Source organism: Cannabis sativa, chromosome 3 (assembly GCF_029168945.1).
Source record: "Cannabis sativa cultivar Pink pepper isolate KNU-18-1 chromosome 3, ASM2916894v1, whole genome shotgun sequence".
Taxonomy (NCBI): domain Eukaryota; kingdom Viridiplantae; phylum Streptophyta; class Magnoliopsida; order Rosales; family Cannabaceae; genus Cannabis; species Cannabis sativa.
In genome coordinates, this window is record NC_083603.1 from 30,982,624 (window position 1) to 30,996,067 (window position 13,444).

Here is a 13,444-nt window from a genome sequence, read left to right on the forward strand (position 1 = left end):
CAGAAGTTTGGGTGGATTAAAATACACTACACTTGATCTGAAGATCAAGACATCGAATTGACCAATTTGCGCGGTTTGTTTTATATTAGTGCAAGTGGGAGTTTGTTAGGTTTTATGCCCTAAATAAAACTCTTTACAATCTGATTAGTTATCAATATAAGAAATTTGAAGTGATTGATGTTTGCATGAATTTTACATGCTAATGGTTTAATATGTTTAATATGTTTATTACATTCATACACACAAAATCAGTTAAATCCAGATCATATGTTTATTCACAATTGCAGTATCGTCAACACAGTGGAATGTGATTGTGATCATATGAATCAAAAGTTTTGGTCCCTGTTTCATCAGTGTTATTGGATTTACACTAATGTGATAATCAGCGATGATGTGTACTTACACTTGGAGTAAGTGTTATGTTCTTTCCAGGACATTAGCAAAGTATACTAGTTTCGAATGTATGGAGTATACATTGGACCGGACCGATATTGCAACTAAGTTAAGATCTTACAAACTTACCGTTATACATATCTTTCCAAGTCAATATTAGTTGATCTTAAGATTGAAAAGAATCTAAATCCTGATATGCTTGGGCTCAACTCAGGAGTGCTATTCATGTTCTTTGATTTATTAGTTAAGCCTACTTTTGGGTCAGGGTGATACGTATATTTTGGGAACATGATAGTATGATTGAGTGGGAGTGCTGAACATAAATATGGAATCTATAGCTTCTACTGGTGTATAGAAGTTAAGTGATGATTCCCTTCGAGCTTAGCAAATAGAAGTAAATGGATGAGCTCTTGTTTAACTGACTAATTATTAGATCATTAAACACCATTTACAGTAGCTAAGTGTTTTAAGGGGCAAAATACATTGAGGGGTGAGAACGGTAAAGAAATCCCATCTCGATGTAAATCATCTATATAGAGGATCTTTAAATCACAATAAGATTATAACAATGGTTAAATGAGATAGTATATTGGTATCGTGAAACATACAATATGCTCTATATAAGTCTGAGAGTGCAATTCTAAGTTCTAAGAGTGGATTCAACGAAGAATTAATAAGTAGGAATTTACTTGGTAAATTTGGTTCACTTATTGGAAGCTCAGCATATAGATCCATGGTCCCCATTCTAGTTGAGAACATTCTGCTTATAAGACTCATTAATTGATTCGTGATTGATCAATTATAATTCTAAAGTTAGACTATGTCTGATTTTATGAATTTTCACTATTCAGGGGTGAAATTGTAAGGAAAAGAGTTTTCTAGGTTTATTTATTTATTAATGGACTTTATATGTCTAATTAATAATTAAATTAAATGACAATATTATTTAATAATGTATTTTAATTATTAAATAATTAGTTTTGGCATTTAAAAGGTTAGAATTGGAAAATTGGCATTTTTGAGAAAATAGAGATAAAATTTGATAAAATTGCAAAATTAAGTGGGGCCCATTACAACACCTATGGCCGGCCACTTAATATGATTTTTCAAATTAATATTTTCATTATTTTAATGCCAAATAAATCCTAACCTAAACCTAGTAAGTTGCCTATAAATAGAAAGTGATGGCTCATTCACAAAACAAGTTTTCAATAAGCTTTCTGACAGAAACTTCTCTCTTCAGAAAAACTGAGCCTTCCCTCACTCTCTACCTTGGCCGAAACCTCTCTCCCTCTTTTCCTTCATCTTTTTCGTGACCCTAGTGAAAGAGTAAGTGCCCACACACAGTAAGCAGTAACTCAATCATAGATTGGAAGACTGTGAAGGATCAAAGCTTGAAGAAGAAGGAGATTCGGGCTCAGATCTTGATTATACTCTGCTACAGAAAGGAATCAAGGGTTAGAGATCTGAGTGGAAGGAGACATTTATTCCGCTGCATCAATGTAAGGTTTTCTTAACTTTATATGTGTTTATTTTATCGTTTTAGAAAGTTCATATTTAGGATGTTAATAAACATACTTGTGAGTAGATCTAAGATCCTGGTAAAATAATTCCCAACAAGAACGTGCATTGGATCAGACACGTACTTCCTCAGCATGGAAACATGAAATACATTATGCACTGCTGACAATGATGGAGGTAAGGCTAACCGATAAGCAACTTGCTTAACTTTTTCCAGAATTTCAAAAGGTCCAATAAACCTAGGGCTCAACTTACCTTTCTTTCCAAAGCGTCTGATACCTTTCATTGGGGATACTCGCAGAAAAACATGATCACCAGGTTGGAAAGTAACATCCCGTCGCTTGGGATCTGCATAACTTTTCTGCCTGCTTTGAGAAGCAAGCATTCGAGCTTTGATCTTGTCTATTGCTTCATTTGTCTTCTGGACTAATTCAGGGCCTAACTATTTCTGTTGTCCTATTTCGTCCCAATGAATTGGGAACGACACTTTCTGTCATAGAGCAGCTCATAGGGAGCCATTCCTATGGTACTTTGATAACTATTGTTATAGGAGAATTCAATCAGAGGGAAATACTTACTCCAGGACCTTCCAAAATCCATGACACAAGCTCGTAACAAGTCTTCAAGTATTTGAATGGTTCGTTCAGATTGCCCATCTGTTTGAGGATGAAAGGCTGTACTGAATTTCAAATTAGTTCCCATAGCCTTTTGCAAGCTCATCCAAAACTTTGATGTGAATTTAGGGTCTCTATCTGAAACGATTGACTTTGGTACTCCATGAAGACGAACAATTTCTTTCACATACAAATCAGCATACTGATCTACTGTATAGGTTACCTTAACAGGTAAGAAATGTGCTGACTTTGTAAAGCGATCCACCACAACCCAAACTGAGTCATACATTCCTGTGGTTCTAGGCAAGCCAACCACAAAGTCCATTGCAATGTCTTCCCACTTCCATTCTGGAAGTGTTAATGGCTGAAGTAATCCTGCCGGCCGTTGATGCTCAGCTTTGATTTGCTGACAGGTTAAGCATTTAGTGACGTAGTCCACTACATCCCTCTTCATCCCATACCACCAGAAATAGGGCTTCAAATCTTGATACATTTTGGTGGTTCCTGGATGCAATGAGTAAGGGGTAGTATGAGCTTCTTCCAGAATTTCCTTTTAAGTTCATTGATATCAGGGACACACACCCGTGCTTTAAACAACAGCATCCCATTGTCGGAAATTGAGAAGTCCTTGGCTTTGCCTGCTAAGACATCTTCTCGAGTCTTAACCAATTCAGGATCTTCTAATTGGGCCATTTTGATTCTTTCCAACAAATCTGACTGAAGTGTCAGATTAAATAATTTCTCAGTCACCAACTCAATATTTGCCCTAGTCATCTCCGAGGCTAACCGAGATGAAATCATGACCATGTTGGATATCTGATCGGGTCCCTTTCGGCTTAAGGCATCAGCTACAACATTTGCCTTTCCAGGGTGATACAAGATTTCACAGTCATAGTCCTTCACAAACTCTAGCCACCTTCTTTGTCTCATATTCAGATCCTTCTGAGTGAAAAAGTACTTGAGACTCTTGTGGTCAGTGAAAATCTCACACCTTTCCCCATATAGGTAATGTCGCCAAATTTTCAAGGCGAACACTACCGCTGCAAGTTCCAGGTCGTGAATTGGGTAACGCTGCTCATAATCTTTCAATTGCCGAGAAGCATAGGCTATGACTTTATCTGCTTGCATTAACACACAGCCTAAACCCTGCCTTGATGCGTCACAATATACCACAAACTTTTCTTGATCAGATGGCAAGGCTAGAACATGAGCTGTAATCAATCGTTGCTTCAGCTCTTGAAAACTCTTTTCACACTTATCTGACCATATAAATCGCTGATTCTTCCTAGTTAACTCGGATAACGGCATCACAATTTTGGAAAATCCTTCCACAAAACGCCGATAATAACCCGCTAAACCGAGAAAACTTCGAATTTCGGTGACTGTTTTAGGTCTAGGTCAATTCTTCACCGCTTCAATCTTCCCTGGATCAACCATAATTCCGTCTTTTCCAACAATATGCCCCAGAAAAGACACTTGTGACAACCAGAACTCACACTTTTTGAACTTTGCATAGAGTTTATGATCTCTAAGTCGCTGCAGAACCATTCGAAGATGTTGCTCATGTTCTGCTTCTGACCGAGAGTATACAAGAATATCATCGATAAATACAATTACAAAATTATCGAGGAAATCCTTGAATACCCTATTCATGAGATCCATAAAAGCTGCTGGAGCATTCGTTAACCCAAAAGACATAACCAGGAACTCGTAATGACCATACCTGGTTCGGAAGGGTGTCTTTGGAATATCCTCTTCTCGAATTCTCAACTGATGATATCCAGATCTCAATTCAATCTTAGAGAATACCATTTTGCCCTGAAGTTGATCAAACAAATCGTCAATTCTGGGCAGAGGATATTTATTCTTAATGGTTAACTTATTCAGCTCCCGATAATCAATACACATCCGCAAGGTTCCGTCTTTCTTCTTCACAAATAGCACAGGGGCTCCCCAAGGAGACACACTAGGCCGAGTGAACCCTAGATCCAACATCCCTTGGAGTTGTATCTTCAGTTCCTTTAATTCAGCAGGTGCCATTCGGTAAGGTGCCTTTGAAACAGGTTCTGCTCCAGGAATTAAATCAATGATAAAATCTATCTCCCGCTGAGGTGGTATTCCAGGCAATTCCTCTGGAAACACATCCAGGAATTCCTTAACCACTTTAACTTCTTCAGGTCGAAGAAGCACAGGTTTACTAGAATCCACTACCACTGCTAGGAATCCAACACATCCATTACGTAACAAATCCCTAGCTTTCAACGCTGAGATTCTTGGAACACGAGAACCTTGGACCGAACCAACAAAAACAAAAGGTTCCTCATTCTCCGGTTCAAAAGTCACCATTTTCCGTTTACAATCAATACTAGCAGAGTATTTGGACAAAAAGTCCATACCAAGTATAATATCGAATTTGGCCAATGGTAACTCCACAAGATCAGCATTTAATTCTCTATCTTCAATTCTAATTATTACAGATCTAATCCACTTTCTTGAAATAATTAATTCTCCATTAGGCAGCAGGGTTCCAAACCCCGTCTCGAGAATATCACTAGGTCTATCAAACTGACCAAGAAGTCTTGATGACACATAAGACCGAGTAGCACATGAATCAAATAAAACAGTATAAGCAAAACCATTGATTAGAAGCTGACCTGTAACTACTGAAGGGCTGGCAGCAGCATCAGCCTGGGTTATAGCAAAGACGCGAGCAGGTGCAGGCACAGGTTTGACCTCAGGTTTTGGTTCCTCTTTCTTCCACTGAGGACAGTCCTTCCTGAGATGTCCCACCGAACGACACTGAAAGCAGGCTCTCCGGTTACAAGTTCCGGGGTGATGCTTCTTGCAACGCGGGCACTCAGGATAGGAATAAGTCTGACGTCCTCCTCTGTTCTGGTTTCCTCGAAACCTTTTTCCTTGTCCTGAACTTCCCGAAGATGGAAAAGTTCTTTTCTTCTGTTCAAAGGTAGAACCCCCACTTTCTTTTTCAGGACCAGACATAGGGAGAATAGTGATCCCACCAACACCAGAAGACTCTCGGGTTTCTTGCAGAAATTTAACTGCTCCTTCAGCTCAAAGAGCCTTATCCACCATTTCTGCATAAGTTGTGGTATCATTCGTTGTAATAACCAGGTCATGCCTGATCTTGGCATTCAGCCCAGCCAAATACTTTTCTTTCTTGCTGAAATCTGTCGGTACGATTCTGGAGGCTAACTTGGCCAAGCGATCAAACTTGGTTGTATATTCAGTCACTGACATACCCTCACCTTGTACCAACTCTACAAATTCCTTCTGCTTTGCACTGCGGACCGCCTCATTATAATATTTGGCGTTGAATAATTCCCGAAACTCTTCCCAGGTCATTCTGGTCACATCCCTGGTGAGAGATACCATCTCCCACCAAATCAGGCATCTTCTTGAAATTGAAACGTGGCACATGCCACTCTATCATTTCCGACCACTCCCATAAAATTCAGTATTCTTTCGATAACAGTCAACCACTGTTCAGCCTTAAGAACATTAGGACCTCCCAGAAATACTGGAGGTGCTTGCTTTCTGAACCTTTCATATAAAGGCTCCATGCGGTTACCAGCAACATGTTGCTCAGCTGGCACCGCAGGAGCTGCAGGAACCGCAGCAGGCGGTTGCGGGGGAGGCTCAACAGGAGCATCCCGTTGCCTAAGTCGTCGGATCTCTTCTTCTTGTTGCTCAATTCTAGTTTGCATCTCAGCAAACCTTTGTTCCCAATCAACCAGGGCCTGAGGTGGATTCTCCTTTCCACCTCTCGGGACTCTACCGCGGCCTCTACCGCACCCACGGGGGTTTTGGGGATTTCTACCACCCCGACCACCTCCAGTCTCAAGCAACTCACCCTGCCTTCTAACGTTTCGCTGGTCATCCATTAATTAGGACTTAGCCTGCGAACCCACAAGGCACGTAGGTCAGACAGTGGTCAAAATATTTTCAAGACCGCAATTAGGATTTAAAACATCTTATTTTATCATATATACAACACAACATATCTTAAAACAGTTTGCAAAAAGAAATAAAGCTTACGGAACCGTGAGTTAAGCTCGACACTGGCCTTGATTGTACATATCTTGACGGTCATCAGTGGAGAACCTGGTGGCTCTGATACCAAACTGTAACGCCCGTATTTTATAATAATAAACTCGAAAATTAATTTTAATAATTTATATTCTAATAACCATATGGATCGGGATCCCGAGTATCAAAATACAGGTTAAAAGTACTTTACTATTATGTACGCATATATATTTTTTTTTTAAAACTAACTCGCTAAAATGCAACTCCAAAATACAGACTCCAAAATACTAAGAGATCGAAACCCTCCAGGTTGCACTGCCGCGATATGTACAATCATGTCGAGCTCTGCCTCACTGTTCCTCCAGCTTTGCCTTTCCTTTACCTACACAAGGTAGCAAATTGATGAGTCAACAGACTCAGTAAGATATGCAAGAATGATATAAAAGTAATGTAATGTCGGCTTTATGATTAGGCCGCCCTGAGCTCAATAACCAAGCTCACCAAATGATTAAGAACGTTCTTAAGGGAAGTACGACTACTATACCAAATGCACTAAAGTACCAAAACTTGTACTTGTGTTGGTAGAGTCTTAACTGTACTTCTGGGAATTACTAAGTGTTGTACCACGATGACGACGTACCCTTGGTACTCGTGTTGGTAACACCGTAACCACAATTATAACACACTATACTAACACTCCATAAATCATATTTAAACTAGTGTTAGTAGTGCAACAAATAAACAAACATATAACCTTATATATATTCTTACGCTATCTTACCTCGTTCCGTGCTGAGGTGTGCCGGTCAGCCTGAGTGGAAATGCAGCTCGACGTTTTACAGGGCCCTAAACCATAATGTTCAAACTTTCATGAGAGACTTGCTAAAACACTTATCGGGAATTAAAATAGGAACTAAACTTAACCCTATCGACAAATAGGATGCCAATACCCTAAATTACTTAAAAATGGGAAAACCAGGGCTCGGGAAAAAATCCCAACCGGCAGGCCGGTTCCCAACCGGAACCCCAGTTCCTGGGTACCAACCGGTCGACCGGTTGCTAGAGGCTTCCCAGAACCGGTCGACCGGTTCATAGCTGGGAACCTCAAAACCAACCCCCACTTCACAATTCAATCCCAAACTTTGTAATAACCTCCAGAATACCTGCATACACTACACTAAACCAATCCCAATCAACAGAACTCAACAAATCAAACAAAACCTCAATCCACCATTAGAGCTCCAACTTAAGCTCTTAAACTCAAATTCCAACCAAAAACTAAAATAACAAATCAATTCAGCTTAGAGTAACTTAGATAATCACCATACAACTTCCAGATTATAACCTCAAACAACAAATATCATCACAGATCCAAATTTCCCAAATTCAAACCTAAAAACCCTATATTTACAAAATAAAAAGCAAAGAGGGAAAGCAAGAGATGCTACCTTAGATTGAAGCACTCAAATTCCTCTGAATTCACAGAATTAAGCTGAAAGAAATCCACAATTCAGCTGGTCTCTAGGTGGTTCGAAAGAAAGGAAGAAGGAGAGAAAATTTTTGGAGAAGGGTGATGAAGTTCTAGCTTTTTCTAAGTAATTACAGCAAAAGAAAAAAAAAAGAATTATCTAACCTATTACTAGAATATCTAACTAATGGCTGAAAAATAGCTAAAGGACAAAATAAATTAAAAATCATTTATTTTAAGTTAAATACCAATAATTTTAAGAAAGGGTTTTTCAAGGGTATTTGGTCAAAACAATAAGTTCCAATCAATTCCCGACTGTAACTAAACTTAACTGTAACATCCCGACAAAATAGTCTAAATACATATGATTCTCTAAGGCCCAACGCCGCTGTCCACAGCTTCCGAACACAAACACAGAAATTGGGTAATTTATATTAAATAGCATAATAACATAAATGATATTAAATATATTTCCAAAATATACATTTCATAATTATAGTTAATCTCATACATAAATCTTAATTATTTAATAATTCAAGGTATTAACCATATACGGTCTTTACAGTTCTTGCCGAGGAGTAGGCCAGTGAATCAACATCACTTGTTCGAACCTTGTAAAACCTTACTGTGTTTGATTTCTTTCTCCTACTTCAATTGCTCTTAATTGCTTATTTATGTTAGTTTAAATTTTGGTTCTTGCCACTGGTTATTACTGGTTTTATAGGCTTTTGTTCATAGCTGCACTATTTGATTTTCAATTACTTTGTTCTGTTCTTGATCATTTTCTTTGTCTTGTGTTGTTTGCGAGGTGAGTGATCATGTATTGATCACATCAAATTAATTTAGAATTTGGTGTCAATCTAATTACATGATTTATAAAATTAAACCATAATTTTAATCCAACTACAGTGAAGAAAATAATACTTTAAATCTCGAATCGACGCTCTTAAAGAATCAATTGCCTCCCTTTCTTGGTCTATTACTTTTAGATGACTTCTTCAAGCTATGAAAAAGAGATTAGATTTTCATAAAACACACGATGAAGAATTAAAATTATATTGTGTTCAAGATCTAATTGATTTAGAGAAAGACCTACCAAAGAAACACATTGGCTACTTCGGAACAGAAAGAGAGAAAGAGATAGAACACTGACTAGTCACCATATTGCCAGAGGTGAAGGAAGACGCTTGAGAAGGAAGACATAGTCAACAAGGGAGCAGGTACGACACACGAGTCAATTTGGTCTGATATGGATTTGATAATCATCAATTCGATCTAGGATTTTCTCTGCTACTTTGGGTATTTTAATTTGTGGGCTTAGAGAAGACAAAGAAAAGCTAATAAATAAAAGGAAATAAAATATCCCCGATAAAACTATTACGAGGACATGTCCACGGTACAGGAAATTTTTTCAAAAAAAAAACTACAAATTTCTCCTGTTGGTGCAAAAGTACTAATAACTATGACAGGTCCTCGATATATCTCTTCTCGTTACAGACTCAGTTTTTTTTAGTGACAGCTACAACATTGACTGTGTAATACACTTGCTTCCTACATTTTCACACCTTACTCCTTCGAATCCACCTGAGTAAATTTTGAACATTGGTTGTTGAAACTCTCCAAGTTAGCCAAGCTTTGAGCTTTGTTAAATAGGCGCTGCTACACGGATACAAAATAAATAAATGTGTAATAATTTATTCATTTAATCCATAAATAAGGTAACAATCATCCGTGCTTATATTGCATTTAAGTAGCTTATTTTTGGTCAGTTTTCTGTCAAGCATAGCTAACCAGAGAATGAGCTTATGTTTGGAAATACTTAATCTTTCTCAAACACTTGAACACCAATACACTTTAACCTGTGATTACCTCAACTTTACATATCATGTATCAATTCAATATAGTTAAAAAGTAAATGATTGTACATTAATACTATCTTTGAACCAATTTTTGATTGTTAAAGCATGTAATCAGTTAGAAGTTGGTTAGAATTCTGTTAGAGTTCGTTAGTGTTAGTTACAGTTGGTGTTTTACTTGGCTGTTCCAGCTATAATTAGTTTCACTTTCTATTAGAGATTGCTTCTAGTTAATGTTGTATATAATGGTTGTGCTCAGCTCATTCAATTGAACTCACTTTCTTTTCCTTTGTCCTCTGTTTTACCTCTCTTTGCTTCTCTTTGTTTCTCTTCTTTTCTTTCTTGTTCTCTTTCATCAATCAAGAAAGTTTAACATGGTATCAGAGCATCTTCCGCCGTTAATGGTGAACATTGTCACTGGAATCTCGAACTCCAACAATGGAGTTGCCTTAAAAGCTAAAAATAGAGACACAAATGACTCTTCGCCAATAATGTTCAACAACACTCTTTCAGTAAGGCTTAATGATCATACCTATCTTCTATGGAAGCAACAAGTGCTTGCTGCAATTTGTGGAAATCGACTTTTGCAATTCATTCAACACACTACTCCACCACCTAAGTTTCTTTCTGATCAAGATCAAGCTTCAAACAACCTAAACCCTGCCTTTGTCGAGTGGGATGTCCAAGACCAGCTTCATGTCTCATGGCTCCTATCCTCCATGTCAGAGAATCTTCTAACTCGCATGGTTGGTTGTGAGACCTCAAGACAGATCTGGAAAACACTCAAAAAATACTTCACCTTGAAGGTTTTTGTTAAAATCCTAGAGTTCAGAACCAAGCTTCAGAACCTCAAGAAAGGACATCTTTCTTTGAATGAATATCTTTGCAAAGTGAAACAAACAATTGATCTATTAGCATCTGTTGGTGAAGTTTTAACTGATCGAGATCACATAGCTACCATTTTCAAAGAGCTCCCAAGTGAATATGACACATTTTTCATCTCCACTAACACTTGTCTTGAAGGTTATTTCAGTAATTATATTAGTTTATTGAAATATCATTTATAGGAAGCTAAGTATTTTAAGGATAAAATACTTTGAGGGGTAGAACGGTAAATTTGTCCTACTTGATGTAAATCATCTATAGTGGATCTTAAATTATTTAGATTAGAATGATGGATAATTCATAGCGTATCTATATCTTGGAACATATAGAGCGTTCTGTATTGTAAAGTCCTTTTTTGGCAAGTTAGTTGACAAAATATTTTTTCTTTTATGGTAGCATACCTGATTTTCTTACCTTGTTTATTCAGTTTTAGTTGCTCTTTTCTATGTTAGGAAAGATGCACTTTTCAGCTGGACTTTCCTTTGTTTGGAAACTTCTTGTAAGAGAAGCAATTCTCTTATGGAAAGTTGGTTTTTTAAGGAAACTTTGATTATTGCCTTTTCATTTTTGAATTCGATTGTATCTTGATACAATCAGCATATCTAATCTGTTTTTGGCAAGAATCAAGAATTAATAGAGGATCGGACCCGATTATAGCAAGTTTCCTATTTCTGGTCTGATCTGCTGCGTCAGCATCTGAATCTGATGCTGCAGATCGTGTTTTTCTTTGAAAAGTTTTGTACAGCTGTAGATTCGATCTTGTGACTGTCTCTAAGGTTTCTATGTTCTATAAATAGAGCCTAGAGAGCAGCCAGTCAAATCAGCTCTTCCATTATTCATTTTTTGCACTTTTCTTATTTGAGAGAAGAGAGTTTCTTTGTTTTGTGAGAGCCTAGTTGTTCATCTAAGTTCTAGTACTTTATTTGTGTTCTTACTCTGTCCTAGAGGTTGTGAAGAACTACTTGATTGAACAAGAGATTGGTCTTTGGGAGAAGACTTGATAAAGCCTTACTTCGGGAGGAAGTAAGCACTTTGGTCTTCGGGAGAAGACATGTCAAAGCCTTACTTCGAGAGGAAGTAAGCACTCCCACTTCAAAGACGAAGGGAGTTCGGGCTTGAAGGTGTTTCAGAAGTCAGTTTCATAAAGTGGATCACAAAGGATTGCGACAATACTTTAGAGGGAGTCTAAACTTGTTTAAGTCAATTGTCTTTGTAATTTTGATACTTTATTAATTGATTTCATTCTCTAGGCATGGCCCCGTGGACTAGGAGTGTTTGGGAGAACACTGATACAACGTATAAATCTCTTTTGTCAAGTTATTTAATTTTCTGTAAATATTTTTATATTCTACCTGTTCTGTTCTGTCACTGCAAAACTAGTTTCTGCAGTAACAGAATTACTTTCTGCTTCTGCAGACGCATACAGTTTTATATTTTCGTATATATAATTGACATTTGCAAAAACTCACTTTTTTTATGTATAATTAAGAGTGCAATTCTAAATCTATAGTGGCGCAAAGAGGAATTAATAAGTTAGAGAATTTACTTGGTAAATTCCTCTCTAGTGGCGCAAAGAGGAATGAATAAGTTAGAGAATTTACTTGGTAAATTCCTCTATAGTCGCGCAAAGAGGAATTAATAAGTTAGAGAATTTACTTGAAAGCTTCTAGATCTAGTTATAGGCCCATGGTCCCTACACTAGTTGAGATAATACTGCTTGTAAGACTCAGTTAATTGGTTTTAATTAATCAATTATAATTCTAAAATTAGACTATGTCTTATTTATGAATTTTCACTAAGCAAGGCTTAATTGTGAAGAAAAGAAGTTTTATGGTTTATTTGTTAATTAATTGACTTTATTAAGTCTAATTAATAAATTAATTAAATGGTAATTTTATTTGATAATTAATTTTTATTATTGAGTAAATAGTTTTAACATTTAGAGGATTGAAATTAGAAAATATGGCATTTGTGAAACAAAAGATAAATTGTTGAATAAAATAGTAAAATTGTAACTAGAGGGGCCCACATTGTATGGCCGGCCAGTTAAGGATAAAATTAGCCATTTATTTATCATTTTTTAATGCCATATAATTTAAATCTTACCCTAAGAGAAATCCTCTATAAGGAATAAGATGATTCTCATTCTCATCAATTCCAGGGTATTACAATTACCCCCTCCTTATAGAAATTTCGTCCCGAAATTTACCTAAACAACTCCGGATATTTCTGCTGCATATCTGTCTCGAGTTCCCAGGTTGCCTCTTCTACTTTACTGTTCCTCCATAACACTTTCACCAGTGCAATCGTCTTGTTTCTCAAGACTTTCTCCCTTCTGTCAAGTATTTGCACCGGTTGTTCCTCATATGATAAATCTGGTTGTAGTTCCAATGCTTCATAACTCATGATATGGGACGAATCTGAGACATACTTTCGAAGCATAGAAACATGGAACACATCATGTACAGCTGGCAGTGCTGGGGGCATAGCCAACCTGTACGCTACTTTCCCTACCCTCTCAAGGATTTCAAAAGGTCCAATGAACCTGGGGCTAAGTTTTCCTTTCTTACCAAAGCGCTTGATGCCTTTCATTGGCGATATTCGGAGAAATAACATGTCCCCAATCTAAAAATCAATATCCCGTCGCTTTGGATCAGCAT

The 13,444-nt window shown here is 37.3% G+C and overlaps 1 protein-coding gene across 1 annotated transcript; it reads right to left on the reverse strand.

Moving 5' to 3' along the window:
* Positions 1-4,016: 4,016 nt before the first annotated feature.
* Positions 4,017-6,430, reverse strand: LOC133036019 (uncharacterized; the record flags this gene model as incomplete). The annotated part of the gene is made up of 4 exons (XM_061112487.1): positions 6,264-6,430; positions 5,789-5,904; positions 5,193-5,593; positions 4,017-5,093 (listed from the first exon to the last, which is right to left on the reverse strand). Coding segments are annotated over exons 1-4 (1,761 nt in total), but the record flags the coding sequence as incomplete, so codon positions are not given.
* Between the last annotated feature and the right edge of the window lie 7,014 nt (positions 6,431-13,444).